The 23,515-nt window shown below is 41.2% G+C and overlaps 2 protein-coding genes across 2 annotated transcripts in view; both read left to right on the top strand.

Moving 5' to 3' along the window:
• The window catches only part of LOC128082188 (lysosomal amino acid transporter 1 homolog), a 136,930-nt gene extending 124,298 nt beyond the window's left edge, over positions 1–12,632 (top strand). Inside the window, exon 12 of the transcript XR_008207581.1 lies at positions 12,427–12,632. The gene's annotated coding sequence lies outside the window, so the exon portion shown is untranslated. The remainder of the gene's footprint in view (positions 1–12,426) is intronic.
• Positions 1–23,515, top strand: part of RSRC1 (arginine and serine rich coiled-coil 1) — a 111,269-nt gene that overhangs the window by 34,336 nt on the left and 53,418 nt on the right. The window contains exon 6 of the mRNA XM_052686116.1: positions 21,240–21,276. Within this exon, the coding sequence (XP_052542076.1) occupies positions 21,240–21,276 (37 nt within the window). The remainder of the gene's footprint in view (positions 1–21,239; positions 21,277–23,515) is intronic.

The following is a 23,515-nucleotide window of genomic DNA, read 5'->3' as shown; positions in this document are numbered from 1 at the left end:
AAAAATGCACTGTAGGCTGTAATGTTTTCCTAAGTGTTGCAGGGTGGCTTACTTAACCAGGAAAGTTTTGGTCCTATTTGTGCAATGAGGTTTCTTTTTTCTTGGGTATGTTAAATATACCAGTTATGTAACTGTTCCTAATGCGTATCCTTACTGAAGAAGTATTAAATGTAGGAAATTTTTAGTAGCCCTATAACAAATAGGCTATTCCTGGTCTAGGATTGAAACAGGCCTGGCTACAGCCTGGGTTTCCCAAGCAGACCCAGAGGTGCTCCAGCTTCAGCAGTCTGTGAACCTCTTGTGGCTGCTTTGACAGCTGGCTTCCTCCTGCTTGTGCTCCTTGAACCTGTCTTTTTCCAACTTCTCTCATGAAGATCAGTTCAAGTGAAGGTAAACTGGCATTTTTCTGAATGTAACCATGACTCACCCCAGCTACTTTCGCATGCTGGTAATCCAGTGATGTCTTAAGCTCTTTTATAGTTGTGCTTTGCTTAAATGTGTGTTTCTGCTGCTGCGGTGCCTTGCCACCAGCTTTGCTAATTAAATCATTACGTTCATCTCTTCTGCTTTTTTTTAGATTCACTTTTTTTGAAGCAGCTTGCATACATGCTTTCATGTGTCCTGTGTGAGCACACTGTTGAATTTTGGTGTTTCAAGTCTTCATTGGGTTAAGAATGCTTAAGTTCTTAAGGGATTGAGGTGTGGTTTTCATAAGGATCATTGTTCATTGTTGGACCGGAGGACAAGAAACTTGTTAGCTCCAAGTAACTTGTGCTAGATTTATTGGTTTCACCTTAGCTTTCTCAGCAGGAGAATTCTGAATTACTTTCTAAAGTGTTTTTGACAATTTTTAATGGAATAAATTAAGAGCAGCTTTTCAGTTGTTATGAAAAAAGAAGTGTTGTGCCATTAATCAAAGCCGACCACCCGTTTAATTTCTGCTCCTTATTAGACTATCGATACGTTTTTGCATTAATGGGCTGACGACTGCTTAACTACCCAGAGAAGCATTATGGAGCTGAAGATTCGTGGCTTAAATGCACAGCGCCCCTTGAATGGAGAGCTGCAGATCCTGGCATTGGCTGAGATGGACTCAGAGATCCTATGGATCCCTTCCTGCTCAGGATGCTCTGTGATGGCTGTGTGCCCTCAGTACTTCAGCAGTGCTTGTGGGGCTTCCTTCTCATGCTCCTTGCTGGCTGTGGCCCGGAGCACTGGCAGCACAGGGCTGAGCTTGGCAGGACTTGGCAGGAGGTGTCAGGAGCAAGTGAGGAGCGTTGGGTATCGCAGAGCTTGGCGGCGTTGAGATGCTCATGGAGCTTGCCATGTTTTCCTCACCTCTTCGCACACGGTACGGCAGGAAGTCATTTATGGTAATTTTCTCCTATTTGCATATAGGTTATAGAGTTCTGTGGTGCAAAGCACGCTCAGAACTCCTTTTAAGTGTCTGTTCAGATCAAAGCGGGGCTGTGTGATAGCTGTTGTCTGACACCAAGCTGTGTGGTGTTGTTTTCATTAAACATTTATCATACTTCCAACGTGACAGCAGGCAACTTTGTGCTTGGGTAACATGTTTTCATGCAAAATTTATTGAAAAAGACGAGACATTGTAAAGAGATCTTGTTGCCTTTCACCAGTGGCGAAGGGTAAATGTTTGATTGGGAGGAGAGATCCCCTCAGCGTGCTGAGGAACAGCAAGGCGCTGCTGTTAAAAAGCAAGGAGATGCAGCTGGAAGTTGGAGTTTGCTCTGGGAAATGTTGCTTTGACAGTAAGCGAGAATGCTTTATTTATTTTTCATTTTCACTCTGCTTGGTTTTAACAACTGTTTGTTATGTTTCTGTCACAATGGAATGGGTTGTCATTTGCTAAGCAAATGCTTTTCTAACAAACGAAGGTTTGGGATGGATCCATTTGTAGTGTGAATTCTTGCATTTAAGACCAGTTGTTGAAAAAGCTGGCAGTTATTAGGTAATCTTTACATTATAAATCTTTTGTGTTTTTGTTTTTTTTCAAAAATGGGAAGATAAGGTGGTATATTTAACCAATAATGTACTGCCTTAGAGTAAAACGCTGTTGTTTGTTTGCATTAAGGAATATTTCGTTCTTCCCATGATGTATTTGTGGTTTGGAGCACTTCTATTTTAAATCTGTCTTTCCAGTCTTGCCAATGGAAAGCTGGTGAGTGGACAGCTTGTACGTTCACTGCCTGCTTCTCTTTCCGTTAATCGGTGAGTGATCACTTTCTGTCTGTAAGATTCACATTAAATACATAAGCCCACAACATTCAGCTTTTGGAAGATAGTCCTGATTCACGTTTCACTTTTGCAGTGTATGATGTAAGTAGGGAAAAACGATCCTGCGACTTCTTTGGGTTTAACACATCCAGCAATTACCCAGCCTCAATTCAGGTCCAATTCCTCTGGGTGCAGCATTTATGTTAATAGGCCAGACAATGCAAAGGGCCACTGGTAGCTTATCGCTTCCCATACCCTCTGCTGCAACAAGAGGTGGCTCTCAAAATCTGCAAAGTGTTCCTGTTTATCTGATCCAATTATGCACATGCTGCTTCCAAAACATAATCTCTGTAGTTGTTGGCCTAAGGTATTTGTGTTCAATCATCTCTATTCACTTACAAATGGGATTTTGTCACACTGAGACTGATTTTGTCACTCCAAGGCCTTTTCTTTAAAATTTCACATGACAAGATACATTTATTAAGTAGCAGAAATGTACAAATATAAATTGATGTTCGGGGTGCTACAACGTTTGTTTAATTTGCACTGTGCTCAGTCTTAATTCATCAGTTACTGTTAATTATTTGGGCTGTCTTTTAGTCCTTATTTTGAAGAAGCTTCTGAAGCTTGTATTGTGCAGTGATGTTTGCTTTGCAGCTGAAGTTTGAAGGACAAATAGCTTACTTGTAAGTTTGATTCAAAATATAACAAGTAAGGATTATTTTTAAGCCAATACCTTGTCCAGAATCTTTGAAGTCAGTGCAAGATTGTGTCAGAGGCCTATTCCTCCTCATCCTCATGCTGGAGATGTTCCAGGGCTCCAAATGCACACCTCACTGAAGGTATCATTGCTTCCCAGGTAATCATGGTGGTTCATTGACATCAGTTTTACTCGTGCAGGTTTCATAACTTGCCCTCTCAGAGGTATGGCGTTATACTGGAAGGAATTAAGTGATTTGGCTTCGTTCCCACCCAGCTGCTGCAGGGCACGGTGCAGGTGGTGCCTGCAGACCTGCAGAGCCCTGAGAAGCACTTGAGTTGGGTTTGCTGGCAGAAGGTGTGCACTTGTTGGAGCTTAGGAGGAACTGAGAGGACAACTTCCTCAACGGGAAGCCGGGCAAAAGCTGATGGGAAGCAGAGTGAATGTTTCCCCCTGAAAAGGAAAGAGCTGCCCATATGCCTGGAGTGGTTCTGGGGTCACTCGCCTTTGACCTGGATTTGTTGCTATTGTCATTTGGGCTGTGGCGGACTTGTTTTTCTTTTTGATTGCTAAAAAGTCCCCTTTTATATCTGAAAAGGATGCTCATTTATTTAGTGGCTGCAGTACTGGGGCAGCAGCACATGGTGTTTTTTTGCATTTCACTAACAAACTCTAAAATGCTGCATGGACTCCAGGCAGGGAGCACACGTGTGAGCTGTGGGCACAGTTGCATGGATGTCACTGAACATCCAGGTCCAGAAAGCAAGTAGCTTTTACCCACAGTAACTCTTTGATTTGTGTCAATTCTGTTAATTATCTCTGACTAGAATGTAAGCAACAATGTGGTACTTTTGTTTTTAATGCAAGTGCTTGGGAAGAAGTAAGCATTCACTGAGTGAAATTTGTTATGCGTGCTTTGAATTGATGGGCCCTGTCCCTATTGAACCCTATTTTCTAATTAGAATTAAATTTAGAAATGTGGAAAACCCCCCTGCCTTGTCTGGTGGCCCGGGTACCTACATGAACCACAAAAAGACGTGCTGTGAAGTGAAACTGTGTTACTTCTGCGCTTCGAAACACTTTTAAAGAAGAAAATCAACTTAGTAGTGGTAGAAAGTACAAAAGTGTAGGTTTTGTGTTCTATCTTCATAGCTCTATCAGTTAGAGATGCTTGTTGAATTAGCTTCCCTGCCCAATTCACGTACGATGAGGGCATGCCTGTTCCTTGTATTTACAGAAGTAGATTTTGGAATCCATTTGAAGGCTCTATCTTCAAAGACACACATTACTTTAAGCTGTTTTCAAAACTATGCAGTCTCTGAAACTGCCAGCCACCATGATTGTCCTTTTATAACTATATAATTTGCATTATCTTGGGTTTTAAAATTGAATAATTCCTCAATAGAGAATTATTTCTGAAAGAGTATTTCATTTACACACACACTCACATGCTCCCTGAATGTAAACATGTGGCTCTTTTTATATCAAGGCACCTTGCACTTCGGGAGCAGCTGACTGTTGTTTTAATGGACTCTCTTAATCTGTGTAGGAGGAATCCAAACTGAATGATACGGAGCTGTGAAAATCCAGTTAGCGTGAGCTGTAATCTCTTTACTGGGTTTAAGTAGTTAGTGGCATTCAGACACCCTGCAGATACTGAACTGCAGAGATACAGTAATCACCTAACCGTATAGCCAGGGCCTTGCTATCGTGGAACTAAAGCAGAGGAGTCCCCAGCAATTATTTAAGTAAAACAAAACAAACAAAACAGGCTCTGCTTCTTCTGAGCAAGCGAACAACAGGCAACTGGGAAAAAAAATCCAGCAAACATCTTTGTTATTTCACTTTGTACTACATACATACAGATGAAATATGACAGGTTTTGGTAATGAAATTCTGTAATGGATTTACTAAAACTAGTATTTGCATGGTTGAAGATCACCTTCTGCTTTTTTAAAAAGCCAAACCTGCAGTAGGTTTGGACATGTTTGCACGAGCTTAGGAAGCTGGAAGGGGTTGCATGCATGCGTGCATGGATCCCAGGTGGTGCCAGCTACGATGCAACCTTCCATTGGGATACAGGACAGCCTGGGGCTGGTGGGGCGGCTGCTCGAGGTAGGTTGGTTGGGTGCTGCCAGGGGTGCGAGCAGGGCTCGTTTCTCTCTTTAACACCACTTTGTTAGAAGAACTTCTCGCTGAAGTGCGAACGTTCTCAGGCCTACCTGTGGAGGAGACTGCCCAACCCAAGCCTCCTGCTTGAGCCGGTCTGCTGAGCTTCTCCCAGCTGGTTTTGGTCAGAGATGTTTTTAATGTAACAGGTTCGTAGGCTCTTAACAGCTCATCTCAGTTATGATCTGGTCTTGGCATAAAACATCTTCAGCTTGGCAGAAGGACCCACCAACACTGAGAGTGTGTTATCTCCAGCCATGCTTTTGTATGGCATCAGTACTTGAGCTTTGTGTTGGTTTGTTCCCAGTTTGCTTTGTGGCAGCCCTAACAGCCACCTGGAGAACTGAAGATTTTTCTGGAGGGAAAAAGTTCTTGGAATCATTTTGATTTTCGGTGCCAATGTATGCATTATTTATAATGTTAAAAGCAACATCTTTAAAGATCCATGAAGGACGAGGCTGGGAAATGCTTTCAGTGACTTCCAAGGTAGAAATGGAAAGCCCAGAGGAAGCCCGTTAGATGTCCTGGTGATTCTCCTGGATCCTGGCTTGCTCCTCATCTGCTTCCAGCTGCTGAAGTTCTCGTAAGACAAGGCCCATTTAACGGTGAATTATGTTGGGAATGATGATTGTTTCCTGGACAGAAATCGAAAAAGCAAGATCAGTCTCTTTTCTCAAAATGGATTAAGGAATTGATCAGGAAGGTCTGACTTTGCTGCTCAGATCAGAATCTCTGAAGGCTGCTTAATGGCATCATGCTGTGTCAAAGAGAGAAAAGGATTTTTCCTATTGATTCTTGTCAGGTGGGCACTGCGCTGCGCTTTGACAAAATATTAAAGAAATACACATAATGTATTTATAGGACAGCATTCAGCAGAGTGTGATTGACGAATGCGTCCAATACTGCAAAGCTCAGCCTCGAGGAGGGCGGGAGTGAAAGGGTTTCTCATGTCCTGGTTTTCCTTTGTATTTCCTTCTTCCATCCTCTCCTTCTAAAATTACGTTTTGGCAGTATGTAGTTGTTGACTGCTAGCTGTACTCATAGTATGGATTGTCAAAGCAATTGTCTTTAATTAAGCCAAGCAAAATGACAGATCTGGATGTTGCTCTTCACAGCAAGAATCCTTGTTTTGTTCTGTTGCCTTCTCCTTGTGAAACTGTAGCTAATGCTGTAGTATTGCTTTCTACATGTCATTAATTTCTGGTGGGCCTCTGCAAGTCGGGATGCTCTGTGAGCGTGAAGATGGAATAGAAGGTGGGGGCTTATGTGTAGTGGAAGACATGAAATCTTGCTTAAAAGGTCAACATGCGCTTTGTATAGAAGAGGACAAAAGATGAAAATCCACTGCATAATTTGTTTAAAAAAGAACAAAACCAAACACCTTATGCCCCAGAGCTTGTTGAAAGCTATTGCCATTAACTTTAAAGGTTATAAAATAGATATCTTCTCTAGAGAAATAGCTGTATGGCTGGTAATCGGAGACACTGAAGGTTTTGCTCATTTGTTTTCAGTAAATTACCAATTTAAGCACAACTTAAAACGGGGGAAGAAAGAAAACAAAAAAAAACCAAACCACAGAAGGGTTATGCTGACAGTTACGTGTTGCAGCGTGTTGAGAAGTTGGAAGTGTTTTTCTCTTCCCATCAACTTTTCTCAGTGGTTTTTCTTTTTCCATTACGTGCAGGTCTGGACTGACAGATCTCAGCTTGCATTGCTGTGTTTGAGCTCATGCTGTTTGGCAGCAAAGCAACAGCTTGCACTTCTTTCCTCTGCTGGGCATGGGAAGGGAGGTAGAAGAGAATACCTGGAACAGGAAGCTGCATTCTGTCCTTCTTAGCTTCCATAATAACATTGTTCTTTTTCTATTTGAATGAATAGGTTGTTGGGCTTTTTTTAATATCACTTAGGCTGTAGTAACTCAGAAGTGATGTGAGATGTCCAGTGGACTTCAGTGAGCAACAGGCATCAACCCTCCCTTGGGGATCCTTCCAGGAGCACTTGAGTTGTATGGGAGGTGGAAGAGTTCCTGCAGTGAGCAGCCCTGCTTCCACTGGGGTTTCTTTGCATTCTTTCCCTTCCTTAACTTAACTTGCAGTTTTCAGTACAGAAAAACTTGATGCTTGTGTAAGCAGTACTTCTATTATAAAAGAAATCCACGTTATTACTTCTGTGAGAGCAATCCAATGCGAAGCTTGAAAGTAGAAACAATTCACGCTGACTCTTTTTCCTGTATCAAACCATTCTCAATAACTATTTTATAATCCAACCCACGGAGAACATTTATAGGGAACGCAACATTTAATTTTTCTGCAAGTTGATGAGAATTTTATGGAAAGAAATTGAAATAAGATTCTCTCACGTTTAAGTAACCCAACGGTTGTCTTTCATTATTGCTCTTTCCCCCTTTGTGCGTTGCTGTGGCTGGTTATTTCTAGGCAAGCCTCTTGAGCTCTGCAAGCTTTGTTTGTGAGCTGGCAGTAGCAGTCGGATGGAACTAGATGACTTTGTGTTTTCCAAGGGCTACTTGAATGTACAGCATGTTGCCCAACATCCCATGAAGGAATGGTTAAACCCCTTAATGATTGCTTTTTGAAGAAAGTGAGATGTCTGCAGCCAAGGTAAGTCATGCAGCAGAAGCATTAAGCGCACACGTGGGCTTGGGAGAAGCAGGAACTGAGAGGTGCTGAGTCTTCAGTGGGGGGTAACTCCACAGAAGGGAGATGGATGCTGAGCTGTAGGCTGCTTCACCTTGATAAAGCAGTGTTGGTGAGGGTTGTTCAGTGGCATTATATACAGTAATTAAAAACAAAATAGAAGATTCACTCCAGCCACGGGAGGGTTGCGTCTGACTTGGATAAACGTTATTTCCAGATCTGTCTTTGTGTGGCCTGCAATAGGAGTAAAACCCTAGCATGGAGGAAGAGCCCTGCTGGTTAAAGAAACCTGTTAAACACATTCACAGGTGCATGGTGTGTATGGAAATACTTTTTCAGTTCATGTGGGAATAGACATTAGCGAACACGAGGTCGGATTTTAGCACGGTGGTTTTCACATGTGGTACTGAGGTACTTCTGCCAGGAGAAACGCGCTCGGTTTTATGTGCAGCATCGTGCTTTCTTTTTCCTGCTCTGCCTTTAACCCAGGGCTGTGTCTATGTAATGCAATAGAAATGTCGCTAACGTGATTATACTTTTATATCTTATTAGCTCAAATACTGAGCACAATAAAATGGAAAACTGTTTAAATTTTATGTTTAAATGCTTGAGATAAGAGTTCTTGTAAATGAAATGTGATTACATTTCTGTAATAGATCTTCTCTGTCTTTTACTACTTTGTTTAGCTATGTAATTCTATTGGGATTGCTGTTTCTAAGTTTGACTCTTAGAAATATCCATGTAAAGTACTCAGCGTCACCCACACATAAACAATGAGCACAAATCTGTTGAGAGCTCAGTGTTTCCTGTCTGAAAAATCAAGTAGCCGCTAGATAGTTTTCTTTGTGATAACCAGTTTGAATTAAGCATAATTCCCCAACATCACCTTGAATTTCCATCTGTGTAACGCTGATGTTCTTAAGCGTTTTGCATTTACCTAATGCTCTGGGCTATTTTCACTTAGCGTGTATGGAGAGCTGTGACTATCTTCAAACTGTAGATGATATGAATAACAATTGTTTGCTGATCTTACCCTGTATCTCCCTGGATAACCTGCAGTCTGCAAAGGCTGAGTAAGTGGCAGATAGCTTTTGTCATCTCTTATCCGGGCTGTACACTTGTAAGGAAGAGCAGGGATAATCGCCTAAATCTAATTAGGGGTTAAAAGAGGCCATGACTGTGATGTGGCAGTGAGACACCTTACTGTATCAATCCTGTTTGCATTAGAAAAATAAGGTTGTCATATTGATTATTCAAATTAGCTTATATTGGCCGTGGCTCAATGGCGTGTATCGCAGCTGAAGCACTGCGAGGTCCCAGCTTTTCAGAGGAGACCTGTGCTTATGGCATATATTATGTGGTGTCTTGTTTGCTAATTTAGAGGTTTTAAAAAACTGAGACTGAGTGAGTTTTATCATGAGAATTAAAGGTTTAAGTGACCATCAGAAAATGAAGTTGAGCTTTTGTGTGTGATATTTGCGATTGCTGAAAGCTATTAAATGAAGGCCAATAAATTTGCTTCAGATCTTTTATGGAAGAGTCAGTATTGGAGTTAACAGATCTTGCAGTATTATGTTTGTGGACTAATTGATGTTTAGTTCAAAGTCAAACGGAGCTAAAGGAGTGAAGTAATTGCATTCAGATCAATTCCACATTCGAGGGATAGCGAATTCCCTGGGCTGTGGCTTTGGGGTCTGTGTTTTAATTTGAAAATCTACCTGGTGCTGAGCTACTAGAGTATTCTCAGGTATTTCTCAGCCCTTGGCTTTTTCTCATTCAACGACTGCATCCTCTGACATTCTATTAGGGTAAAGATGCTGTGGAGAGCTCTAATTTCAGCCCTCCTTGTTACCATAGTCATGATGGGTGACATAAGCGCGTCACGTAGAAGAGGCAGGAGGAAAGCCTGTAAGAACAGTTTTGTAATGCACCAGGCAATATGTGCCAGGACACGTTGTGCGTAAAGGTTGGATGTTGTTCTGTTAACTTTTGCACTGGTTTGTGCAACAGTTGTACAAGAAGAAGAGCACGTGTTAAATTGCAGGTATCGGACATAGTTTGCAGCTGTTTCTCAGTTGGATTTTACCCATCTTCTGTGCTTGATGAAGATTATTGTTTATCCTGGGTATTGCTTATGCTATGTTTCTGTCTGGTTTTGTATAAAAAGTATGCATAGTTAACAGCTTGTTCCCCTGTTGTGTGTAAGGTCAGGGATTGTTTTAAATTGCTTCATTCCATTCTTCCAGTTTCTTCTGTTTCTATTCCTGCTGTTGGTATTGGTGTGACAGTTACCCATCCCTGTTGACTTAAAGCCACAATGACCAGAGGAAGGGGATATGTGTGTACGTATATAGAAGGAAGGAGAGAAAGAACAACATTTTGACCTATTTTTAATGACTTAAAATGATTCTGTGCAGACGTTCACATAACTTTCCAATATCTTGCCTGAACAGAAAGTTAAGTAGGCAGCTTATCCTGTCGTGCCTTTGTGGAGGAGTCCATTCGATCCTGACCATTGTTGCACGAATGTTTGATTGCTTGGAATGGTTCCAGTTTGAGTTTCTGGGGACACTGGATTTTGGCACATGTGTGCAAGACGTAGCAATTTTGTGTATTGTGACTTTCAGCCAAAACTGGAAACCTAGGAGAGGAGCCAACACACGGGGCTTTTTCCAGCAATTTCAATACGCTGCTTCTGTGGATCAGTACAGCAGACTGGTCAGTCGTTCTGTATTCTGAATTTGATGCAATGGCTTTCTCTTTCCCCAGCCAGGAATGGGGCTCGAGGTCAGATCACTTCCCTCCATCTCAGACTAATGTGTAAGTTCCAATTCTACCCAGTGCTATATTGACAGTTAAATTTGTGAAACAGAATCAGGTTGCTCAGCGGTCTGCAGTGATGAAGTGCCTTTGGCTCTGCGACCAGAAGATGTCTGTGGTCAGAACACGTGGAGCACACATCCACATCTGTCCATCCTCATTTCCAGGTCTTTCTGTACAGTCTAGGAATTCTCAGAGAATCTTGCTCTTGCAGGATTTGGCAGCTTGTTTGTTCTGAAGTTGTTGTTATAGAATACTTTGTGCTGCTTTTCAGGATATTTGAAGGTACAACTGAAGTGCTGGTTTTACTATCCAAGCTCCAAATTGCTTCACATCCAAGTGTCCTTAGAAACTGCCATGTTTACAGTGCTTGATGTTTTCAGGAATCTGTTGGCTTCATATTAGAAAAATAACATTTGAGAGAAATCTTGGCTGCAGAATGAGATGTGCTGAATATTTTTGTCTTATCTATTAATTTTGGTCAACTTGGTAGCAAATCAGTAGCTTGCGTTATGACTTACTTTAATGTCACTGAAGGGAAAGCCAAAACACAAGATCCTATTAAGACTCCTGGTCTACATCTCAGTTGGCTGCTTCTCACCTTAGAAAGCCAGTGCTGCTCTCTTTTTACTGGAGACGTCCTTTATGAGGTGTTGGGCATGATAAATGCTGAACTGGGGAGATGCTATTGCATTCTTTGATGCAAGAAAAAGGTTAAAAGCCTATTAATCAAACCAGCTATTTTGGAGAGTAAAATGAATGTGTGTTGTGGTAAAAACAAACCCAAGGAACATTTGGACATGGAGCCGTAAGGAGGTTTTAGGCCAACTCACACCAATATGAGGTACTTAAACAGCATCATTCAGTGTTTGGGGTTTCTTTTTGAGTTGTAAAATTTTCTATGAAAAGAATTATTTACTGAAATTTTCTTGTGATTTAATGTAGTGTTTTGGGCATTGGCAGCATCACTGTTTCCAGCCCTGGCATAGCAATGTTTTGAACATGTCCATTGATTCTGAAGCTTTTCTCTGTGGAATAGATGGGTAGTGAGCATAAGAGCAAAAGCAATTTTAGCATTAATATTATTAAATAATAATAGACTTGTAATGGTCTTTGACTATTTACAAGTATTGGAGAAAGAAATAACAAATAAACAGGGCTCAGGCCTGTTTGTGACCTAAAGCTATTGGGGAGGCTGTTCCATGTTGGATTCCATGGGTCTGGAAGATCTCTTGGCTTTCTCCTGCCACTCAGCATGTGCTCAGCCCACCTGGAGTGCCCAGATTGGGAAAAAAGGTGAGAGATTTGCAAAGACCTTTGGAATGAAGTACAGTAGAAACAAACTGTGAAATGCAACTGGAAACTTGAGTCTGCTGTGATCTGAAGTATTCCAGGGTGCGTTAGGTAAAGCAGTTGGGATGGTAGAAACCAACTGTTAGACATCAGGTAGTTCTGCTTCTTTTAGAATAAGTCTTTACCCTGTATAGGAATGAACATCTGTACCCATCTGACAGTAAGCTTGTTGGCATTGATGATGGGGAGCAGGCTGGAGATTGGGCAGGGGTAATTAACTTTAGATGTTAAATACAGGTATTAGCATGGTTTTTTCTTTTGTGAACTGGTATCTATGGGGATTATTTAAAAACAAACAAACAAAACTTCTGAAGTTAGTATAAAAAATGTAAATTGTCACTTTAGAATGTTTAATAATAGATTACATAACTATATGAAGCAGCCTTATATGTAGGCACTTTATAATAGGAATGTAGAGTGATCATAGAACCCTAGAATGGCCTGGGTTGCAAAGGACCACAGTGCTCATCCAGCTCCAAGCCCTGCTGTGTGCAGGTCACCAACCAGCAGCCCAGGCTGCCCAGAGCCACATCCAGCCTGGCCTTGAATGCCTGCAGGGATGGGGCATCCACAGCCTCCTTGGGCAACCTGTGCCAGTGCCTCACCACCCTCTGATGAAAAACTTCCTCCTAATATCCAACCTAAACCTCCCCTGTCTCAGTTTAAACCCATTCCCCTTGTCCTATCGCCATCCACCCTGGTGGAGTGATGAGCAAAAGCCTGAAGTTCTTGGTTTTGATTTTCAGTTATTTTCACAGAGATTAGGACCAGAGGGAATGGCTTCAAGCTACGGCAGGGGAGATTCAGGCTGGACATGAGGAAGAATTACTGTTCAGAAAGGGTGGTCAGGCAGTGGAATGGATGCCCAGGGAGGTGGTGGAGTCACCGAGCCTGGGGGTGTTCAAGGAAAGGCTGGATGTTGTGTTGAGGGACATGGTTTAGTAGGAGCTGTTGGGAATAGGTGAACGGTTGGACTGGGTGATCTTTTAGGTCTTTTCCAACCTTGGTGATTCTATGATTACACAAAGTTCTCTACCTCAAAGTTTTAAATGCTTACCACAGTTTCTTTTCTAAAAGATGTTATCTGTTTGTGAAGAACGCATAGCACAGAATCTTCAAAAGCAGTTAAGTAAATAATAATAAGTGAAAAAATAATAAAGAATAACTAATACAACTTCCATGTTAACTTGCGTCACAGGAAGAATGCTTTTAATAGTTAACTTTATTTTTATTAAACGCTCGAGGAGCTGCTGGTAGTTTCCTCGAGCACGTTTCCATGAGCATTGAGTGTATTTTGCAGTCTGCAGTGGAGCTGGAGGTGGCCCTGCCCAGATGCTGCCTCGTGCCGGGGCGCAGTGAGCTGCACACACCTGCAGTGCTCTCAGAACTCCTTGAATGTGCATAGGTACAGAAAATGAACCGCGGGCGTGAGGAGTCCTTGTGTGCTGCTTTATCAACAGACCGAGGGCCTGAAGGAATAGAGGAGGTAAATGGACACCAACGTATCCAAATATCTCATTTTGCCTAAAAGCAAGTGCCGGCAGATAAATGCCCATAAAGGGATTTCTTTCTTAAGCCCCATGGATTTTTTTTTTCTGCAACTTTTTGTGAGAGTTAGAAATGAAAACCATTCATCTAGTGCCCCAAAGAACGGCCTTATTGAATGGAATAACAGTGTAATGTACCATTGAAGGCAGGATTGAAAGTGATTATCTTGTTAACTCTTGACAGTTACCGCCAGCTTGAAATAGAACTGGCAGGCTTGATTTGCAAATGAATTAGAGCTTTTTCATTTTGTGCCAGGATCATCTTTTTATATTCTGATATGACAGATGCTATGTTCCATGCTTTTGTTTCTCCTCGGTTTTATACTTGCAAATAAAAAACAAAAGATTATGATAGTAATTTTATTTGCATCTTTTCTCTGGGAGTTTATTCTTTGTGTCGAAGTTTTTAATCTTATATTTTTTCAGAAATTTGTTTAAGAATAGTATTGTTCCCGCAGAATGAAATTTCATTAGGTTAAGTACAGTCATAATTGGGTGAACGGCGAGGATTTAGAAGCTTTCTGAACTGGGAAAATCGATTGTACTCAACTTGTTTTAGTGCTTAGGACGTCTAAGTTTTCTCCCTGATTTATAGTTAAATTTAATATCCTTCATCGCCCAGAGCTGAGCGCAGTTGAGAAAAATCCAACATTGAAAATAATGATCCTAAAATTCTGCTAATAAAATGCAGGTGTAATTAGTTTCAGATTAATGCTGATGAACTGTGTTTATATTCTGCAGCCATCCAAACACAGATGGTAAGGTGTTAGGTATGATAATTACTGTGCACTCTTTATATGTTCCTCATTAACCTGTAACGCTCTTTACCAGTCCAGAGAGTTTTTCCTATAGTTGTGTTTACCGACATTAAAACTGGCTCTGCTTTGTTTAATATTCAGTGCAGTGTTCTGTGCATTTGCAGTGCTGGGCTTTTTGCTACTTTTGTAATCTATTTTGTACTTAGAGACTAATTAGCAACGCTTCCTACTGCCACCGACGTCCCTTACTGAAATGTTTTCATACACTTTCACCTACAGGATGTGTTTTAATTGAATATCGACTAAATAATATTACAGAAAAGGTAAAATAGGCCAGAGATGTCTAATTTATTTAAAACTACCAAATAACGTGGTTAACAAAGGCAGTGCTGCTCCAAAGTCTGAAGCTTAATTGCTTGTGTTTGCTGGGAGTTCAGGCCTTGATTAACAAGGTTTTGCTCTTTGTGGGGGAAATCCTGAGCACGGAGCAGCAAAGAAGGGAAAGAAATAAAAATGGGAACCTGCGTCCCCCGCTCAATCATGTATCAAAACTCCAAGGACTTGCAAATTACCGCCTCCTTTGAATTTCCAGCTTTATCTGAGGAATGGCTTGAACTGGCAACCGGGGTAAATAAATCTGCCTTGATAATTTATAGGATTTTTATACGTGATCTCAGGTCTTAGTAAAACAGAACTGGGGGCTTTTTTGGGTAGTTATCTTGGCTCTCCTTTAGCTGAGAAATTCTTATGGAGAGAAAATGTTCTTTTTGTTTTTGTTTTGTAGTCTATTTGAAAATATTGAAGCTATCAGCTCCATATTTTGGCTTTTCTTCCTCTGCTCAGTTTCAGTGTTTATTTCAATTGCATACAATCTTGAATTTTACTCTGTGAGACAGGGCTATATATATTTTTTCCCTCCTGAATATTTGATAAGGTCTCTTGGGTACTGATTCTCCTTCTCTCTGGGATAACATATTATGGAAATTGTTTCACCTTGTGTCCTATTTAAAGTCCCTGGTTTTAGCATGATTCAATTTAGCTTGCATTATATTCTTCAGAGTTCTTCAGCAGTTCCAAGTTATTCTGTATGTGTTTCTCTCTATGGGGAGGCATTCCTGCTTTTCTTCCTGCGTTTGATAAGTGACCTTCATATAATCTTCTTGAATCTTTATCAAATTTAACTTATTAGTAATCGGCCAAACTTCTTACCATTTTTCCCCAAGTGAAATAAATTCTTTGGTTGACTGGAGTGAAGGAACCATTGAGTGCAATAACATCAGCTTTGAAGTCCTCACTCTTCAGGACCAGTTCCAGACCGCTTGGATGTGCTATTAAGTAAGAGCAAAACAGCATTCACACTTCAAAAGGCATCACGGCTGTTTTCTCCAGCGTTCAGAGTGAAGGGCTCCCTAAGCATTCCCTCTTTTGGTGGGACTTTATTGTGCACAGATGACGAGAACAGTAGCACCAAGTTAATAGCTTAATGACACCTCGTCCTGTTGGACTCTGACTGGGTAAGAGTGTTCTCAGCAAACATATTATGCTGGTTTTCAGGATGCTTGCTCCTGTCAGAATGACAGCCAGGTTATTGCCCTGTGTTTCTTCTGACTTGCAACCCCTCTGCAGTTGGCATTGCACTGCTAAATCATTTTGGGTAGTTCATTTTGCACATTTGGTTGGATCTTTCAGTAGCAGAAAACAGGATATGAGGAGCCTCGGCTCCTAAATCTGTTAAGCAGTCCAGGAATTTTCTTTGAAGTGAATGAAGCATTGAGGATTTTTTTTTTTGGTGTAACTTAACAATACTTCATTGCAGGGATTTTGATTTTCATTGCTGTGCTTCTCAAGGTTTTGTATCTCAGATGTGCCAAAAAGGACTGTGGTTCGTATTTTATCTGTTGTCTTCATTTTCAAGCAACTTGAGTACATAAATGCATGATCTATGAAATCTTAATTCTTTTTTTTTTTTTTTTTTTTAGTTAATAGGCTTAATTGGTAGTAGTGCCTGTGTTAGTTCCTAAACTCAGGTTTCTTTTCCTCCATCCTCATGTAAGAAGAAAGAGGAAATAGCTTCCTTTCATGGCTTTCCCCTCTTGCCTTTTATAGGCTCTCTTTGATATAATTTTCACTTAGCTACAAAACATATAAACTGCACTTTTCTTCACAAAAGAAAAGTACGCTTTCTTTACTACTAACTGATTTTATTTACAACCCAGAGAATGTTAACAGGTCATGTTGAAGAGCAAGGCGTTTGTTGGAGTTCTGTTCCTGCACGCTGCACAGCCTTTACAGGCAGTTCTGCCGGACCTCTGGTGCTGTGTTGGACCAGCTTGCATCAGAAGTCAGTAGGTCTGGATTTACCTGTTCTCTTGGGAGAGTCAGCACTGTCCTCTTGTAGGTGGTTTGCAGGAGAGAACAGGCACAGCTTGGATTTCTATGTCATCTTTGTTGCTTCTCCCAAAGCGTGCTGAAATTAATCTCTGTGGTCTGCAGTCAGACTTGGAAACATCAGCCTCTAGTTTTACAGAAAACACAACAATACTGAAGCTATAAAGTTTGGTGCGATACGATGGGGTTGTCCATTCCTGAAAGCTACATCTGGGACTCTGCAGCTCTGACAGTGAAATTCCATCTAGCTGAGAGTGGAACTGCAGGTACGCAGTAACTACTGACTGCTCAGTGTGCAGATGTCATAACGGTGTGTTTATCCAGGTTATTTCTGATAGCAGGCTTTTCCCCTGTACCAGGCTCTTATCTTTCTGGAGTTGGACAAAAGCATGGTATGCCTTCCCAAACCCAGCACCTTATTCCGTACTTTCCTCCTGCTCTCTGCCTTGGGATATCCAAGGGTAGAAGTGAATACATGGAAAACTAATTGTCTTTTTGCTGGCAATATATGCAATGTCAAGCTCTGGTCTGGGAAACCATGAGATACTGGCCATTGAAAGAAATGATCTTGCTGCTGGTTGAGTTTTGGATGGGAGATTTCCATATTCTGAGAGAGAAGGGAAGCTGTTAACAGCTGTGGTTGTTTGCTGGCTTCTGTTTTTACACAAGTGCTGTAATTTAGTCAGAACCTGGAGTATTAACAATGCTAGCCTGAGTTATTAATAGTGGTTTGTGCAATAGATCCCATATCTGGATCTGCCTTACTGGGTTCTAAAGCATTCACCACTATGGGAGGTGCTTGTTGAGTGGTCCAGTGAGTGGAGTGGCAAATGTGAGAGAGCTCCATGAAAATCTGAGACAACTTAGGACAGCGCTGTGCGATCATCTACACCAAATGCTGGTGTTTGCAGAGTGGAATTCAAAGGCTTTTATTTGAGAGTGTGGTGCTGCGTGACCTGAACTGCTGCATCTGACCCTGTTCTTCGTAGTTTGTAGTTAATATTGTGCAACCAGAGGGCGTGCTGCCAAGGGCCTTGCTAACAATGAAATGCTTTATTTATTCATTTGTCCTCTGAGGAGCAAAATCGGACATCTGGGACTGTGTAGAGTGGAGCTGAGGGCAGTAAGGTGGTGAGGGGCTGGAGCTCCATCCCTGCAAGGAGAGAGGGGCAGCAGCCAGAGGAGGGCTGGGAGGGCACTGTGCTGAGGGATGGAGGGGCTGTGGGGGAGGGAGTCAGAGCTTGGGGGAGAGAGCAGCCAGCATGGGCGGAAAGAGATGCTGGGGACTAGGTGTAAGGTGTATGCCCTCTGGGTGGGCATGTTTTATGAGTAGTAGGGCTGCCTCCTCAGGCTGTGCTTCCAGACCATGAATGGACAAAGCCTGGTGGCCTGGCCCCAGAGCCCACCGTGCCCTCAGCCCGAGCTGTCCTGTGATCTGGGACAGCAGAATGATCCTTCAGCATCCAGAGGTACTGTGGAATTATTCTGTGATGTGTGGGTTCTGCTCAGTAAGCACTGGCAAAGAGTTTGCTAACTACACATGCAAGGGAAAGCTTGGTAACGAGCTGATAACATGAGGGGGACTGAAGAATGTGAACATGTTCATTTTCATTTGTAGTAAGCTTTTTTCAATTTACTTCACTAGCAAAAGTGCTAGTGCTAATAAGTGAACTTTAGTTACATTAAGTTAATGTAACAATACGTTATGATGCATAGAAGTTAACTTCAGTCACCTACATGACAGCTTCTAGTACTCCAAAAGCTGGCTACACTTGCTTCATTGAATTCCTGCCGCCTTGTAGGTCCCTCGTGTTTTTCTGTTTGATGTTACTTTCAGCCAGAGGGTGGTGAGGCACTGGAACAGGTTGCCCAAGGAGGCTGTGGATGCCCCATCCCTGCAGGCATCCAAGGCCAGGCTGGATGTGGCTCTGGGCAGCCTGGTCTGCTGGTTGGTGACCCTGCACATAGCAGGGGGTTGGAACTGGATGAGCATTGTGCTCCTTTGCAACCCAGGCCATTCTAGGATTCTCTGATTACCAGAAGCTAATGTTTGGATTGTCCCAAATATTGTGCTTGTTGGTTTTGGTGTATGATTTTAAAATACATACATGTGAACTGGTGATCTATGTCACCAACTCTTTTCTGTCCCAGACCCAGAAGCACAGTGCCAGAGCTTCTGTGTGGGGAAAAAGGAAACTTGAGTCTAAACCAAGTTTGCCTAACAAACCAGAGAAACAGATGAAATGCATGGAGAGACTGTTTGAAAGGCAACTAGTTGTTCTCTTGGGAGCTGTGTAGGGTGGTGTAGAAGTTTTTAGAAAAACTTCTTCACCTGATCAAGATGATTTATATTGATGCAACTTCTGGTGTTTCTAGGAGTACAGCAGTACTGGATGTGCATAACAACTGCCACTCACTCGTAGTGTTTTATGTCATTGATGATTAAGGTACTCAGTGGAGGTTGAAGGCTCATTTGAACTTTGAAGCACATCACGGCTGAGCTGTAGCAACAGTTGTGATTTTGTGTAAGGCAGTATTTGAAAGGAATCCTGTTTGGATAATTGTTTTTAACTAGAAAGAACAACCGATGCGTGGCTTCACTACTTGTCCCTGCTGTCTGCTGCATGGCAGCAGAAGGAGCACTTCATTGAAACTGGCAGGTGCCACGGGGTTTATTTAGGACAGCCTCAACCTTGTGCTGGTTTGTTTGATATTGTCTGCCTTATGGATGTTCAGCCACTGCATTTCCTGCGTTAGAGCCGTGTGTTACACCAATATTACTATCTGTGCTGCCTCAACTACAAATTGGATGAACAGCCAGTGACACTTTTTCAATATTATTACATTAAACCAAGTGGATTTTGATTGATAACCTAATATTCAACTAATGCAAAACATCAATCATGGCAAGTATATTAATTATTTAATATTGCAGTCTAATTCAGAAATCGATGTGCTGCATGAGGGGAAGGGAAACTCGCTGTTCCCAGAAGACTTAAGGCAGGGAATTATTAAAGAAAAAAAAAACCCAAACCTGCTGTACTGCTGCGTGTTAGTTCGATACAAATCTTTATTCATTTGCCAATAATCTCTTCGCATTTTCCACTTCAGGACCGTTTTTATCAGTTTTGAGACCTATAATTGAATTAAGTCTGCTTTCAGCACAGAGCAAAAAGAGTTGTACCAATATTGATGAAGTCATGACAGGGACAGCAGAGGAGACAGGCCACTAACAGGGCAGGCTTTATACCATTAGTGGGGAGCTCCTAACATCAGCGTCTTGGATCCTGCTTCCCAAGCAATTTCCTTAAGGCCATTTAGCACCTCACAACGGATGTTGAAGACAATTCCTATTGAAGTATTTGCAAACTCAAATAGTGTATTCTCATTTCAAAATGCTGAATAACAGTGTAAGGAAGACGTATCTGTTGCTTTGTCCATGATGTGCTCTCCATCAAAGTGGAAGCGTGTGCATTTTTTTAGAAAGCTTTATGAACTCTTAAATAAAAGCTTTATATAGAAGTCTAAGGTACAGCTAAGCTGCATAACGTGCTACTGAACATATTCTGAATTTAATAAAACTTCATGCTCTATAGTCGTTTTGTTCTACTTCACCTTGTGTTCTATAGCCCATACTTGCATGAAGGGAATGAAAGCATCAGTCTTTGCATTGCTTTGGTGGAGGAGTAGAGTTGGACTTTTTGCTCCTGTGGCTTGATACAGTTTGATGATTTGTTGGAGGAAAAAAAAAAAGAAGTATTATAAATGTACACTACAACTCAAACCATTCTATGGTCATGCAGTTCATTACCTGATTTTTTGAAATGCTTCTGGGTGCAGTTTCTCCTTGCTTGGAATGCTGAAGGCCCATTTTCCTCAAACAACACGATTACATTTTTGGAAGCATTTTTGGCACCTGGGGCCGATGAAAGCAGAACCAGCTTCCTTCACTTGGTGGCCTGGGGATTTTTATTGTTTTACTTTGGTTTGGATGCTCTCTTCTTCAAGTAGCAGAGTAGTTGCAGGTAACCTGTGAGCTTTACTGCTCCAGGATAGCACTGTGCTGTATGTACACTGCAATGGCAAGGTATTTCATGGGCTGTGTTTTGCTCTGAGTTCTCTTATTCCCTTTTTTTTTTTTCTTGGTAGCTTGGTCTTTTCTTCCCCCAACCTGCTTGGTTAATGTGCAATTCATGCACTGCACTGCCTCTCAACCAGTGTCCAGGTTATACTGTTGGAGCGGTGATGAGGCAGAACCAATGTAAAGCCACAGGGAGTGGATTTCATAAACACCATTATGCAGTGTTTTGCTTTATTAAGTTCACCATGAAGTTGTGGGGTAATTATCTTAAAAACGCTTCTTCAAGTGAGTGTTCTATTGCTATGCTAACATTTATTGCGGGTTTCAGGCAGGTAAAATTTGAGGTTATAAATAATTCTGTAGCTGTGCATTTGGGTGGTCAATACTCTAAAAGTATTTTAACGATTAAGATATTAAAAATAAAAATTTTACATAATCAAGGAATTTCATGGCTTTGCCATTTTCAGAGTTAAATATAAATTGTTTCAGACAAGGATTTAGCAACTATTTAGGACTTCTGTTCTTCTGTTGCAGGGATGCTGGAAACATCAAAGCTGGATTAGAACATCTGGTAAGTTTTAATTTTCTCTTGAACATTTGCATCATCTTTGATATCTGCATTCCAAATGAACACTTTTGAATGAGCTTTGAATACCTTGAATTGAGAAAGTCAACCATTTCCCAGAGGGTCAGCTTACTGTTATTGTGTGAAGGCACTTACATTTTCATTTATCTTACCATTTCAAGGGAATTTTAATTTTTTTAAATTACTTTTTTTTGATGTAGAGATGAAATAAAATGGGCTACAATCCTTGGATTGATGATTACCTTAATTATAAACAAAAAATTGTTTGGTGTAGGGTTTTTTGGCATATCCTGATCTGAAATCAACAAACTTGTGACAAAAAAAAAAAAAAACCAACAAAAAGAAGACACACACAATCAAATATTGCATGCATAAATATGGTGTGTTTTAGTAATTTGACGGCTTTGAAAGAAGTGCACAGCTTTGTTTTTTCTGCTGTCTGTGCCTTATGAATAATGTATTGAGTTAAGTTCCATTCAGTGCTGCAGTATAAAATAATAATTGAGATGCAAAGTATTTTTGGTTTAAGTAAACATATTCAAACCACAAGTGATGGCAAGACATACTTAGCATTAAGAACAAATCAGTTGATCACAACTGGAAAAAATGCAATATTGTCACAAGTCTGAAGCTCCTTGAGAGTAGAATGTTAGCATCAGCATCATCTGAGCGTGGAGTAGTTCATCTAAACAGATTATTAAATCCCATTAAATCAAAATACTCACTAGTAATGGCACGTGTGTTTCAGTACCTCAGGAGAAGCGCTTACGTTCATGCTTAATCTTTCATATAATACCTAAATAATGCATACTGTTCCATACTGCTGTTAAAATAAAATCTTATCACAGTGTATTGCACGAGCATTTGAACAAATTGCTTTTCTGTTGTTGCTTCCCATTCTGGGGGTCGCGTGGGAAGCTGGTATTCCAATATATTCCAGTGCCTTCTTGGACTAAGAGCAGGATAGCAGTGTGCATGTTCTGTCAACAGTTTCCCTTTTATAATGCTGGCATATTAAATGCTCCATTGCAACTCGTATTTAGAATCTGTAAATGGAATAAATAGCCGAGCGCTATGAATAGTTCTAAGAGCAGTTGGAAAATTAATTTTGTTTGCTGGTTCCATAGGTATCTTGCATGCTAGTTGAATCTCTTAAATAAATTTTTAAAATGTTTCATTCCTCTGCTGGTGTCAGGTCGTTGTAATCTGATGGGTTCAGAGAATTTTTCTAATGCATTATAAAGATGCTGTAGTCTTGACAGATGACCGTGACTGGTACTTCTTCTAAATTGGGAGTGCTGCAGTAGCTGGAGCTGCGGGTCTGATTTATGATGTCACCTCAAACCTGCGGGTTTGGGAGGAGGAGGTCTGTGGTTTCCGAGCAGAGTGGGGCAGGGGAGGGTGGGCCAGGATTTCTGCCTGCTCGTGTCCTGAGTTTCACGGGGATTCGGGGGAAAATGTGCTGGAAAGAAGCTCTGCAGAGTAATGGAACCTGAAGTTCTTTGACACGGTAACTCGCTGTATGCTTGAATAATGTCATTGCCATGAAATACATTAGCTGCTTTGTACTGCTGTGAAAGATCTGTCGAAAACCTCCAGGTCTTTAAGACTTTTTTCCCTTTCCCTGTGATCTCAGAAAATCCATCCTGGGAACGGGTGCTCAAGGAAATGAACTGTTTCCCGAGGCACCTGCAGATGGGAGGATTCGTGCAGGAGACTTTCACATCTCAATGTTATGGCAGACAAGTTCAGAAAGACCTTTGAACTCCAGTAAATTATGGGGACGTTTTTCAGAAGAATTAAGCCACACTATTGCTTTAGTTCTTTTGCTTCACCTTTCTGCATCTCCAAATACCTGTAAGAAATTGGTTTTCTCCTTTTTTTTCCTCATGGTTGGCAATGAAAACAAGAGTCTAGTTATTGATTATAAATCTACTTATTATAAATCTACTTAATCTTTTATTTAAAATGGGATGTGCTTTCTCATTGCATTTTACAGGTACTGTTTGCTGGATTGCAGCCTGTCTTACTGCTAACATGTGCCTAATGGCATCTGCCATCTGGGTGTTTAGCATCTAGCTACACATGGCTGCTTTTCAAAACTTTGGTAAATATTTTGCAAGTTGTTACTTGCAAATACTTTCAGTGCGAAAACACGCTTTCATAAACAATTCCTTACTCAGTGGACCAGAGAACTTCACAAAGTTCATGTGGCTGTTGGTGT

Source organism: Tympanuchus pallidicinctus, unplaced genomic scaffold, assembly GCF_026119805.1.
Source record: "Tympanuchus pallidicinctus isolate F22 unplaced genomic scaffold, pur_lepc_1.0 scaffold22, whole genome shotgun sequence".
In the NCBI taxonomy this organism is placed as follows: Eukaryota; Metazoa; Chordata; class Aves; order Galliformes; family Phasianidae; genus Tympanuchus; species Tympanuchus pallidicinctus.
This window is presented reverse-complemented; position numbering and strand designations above follow the sequence as displayed.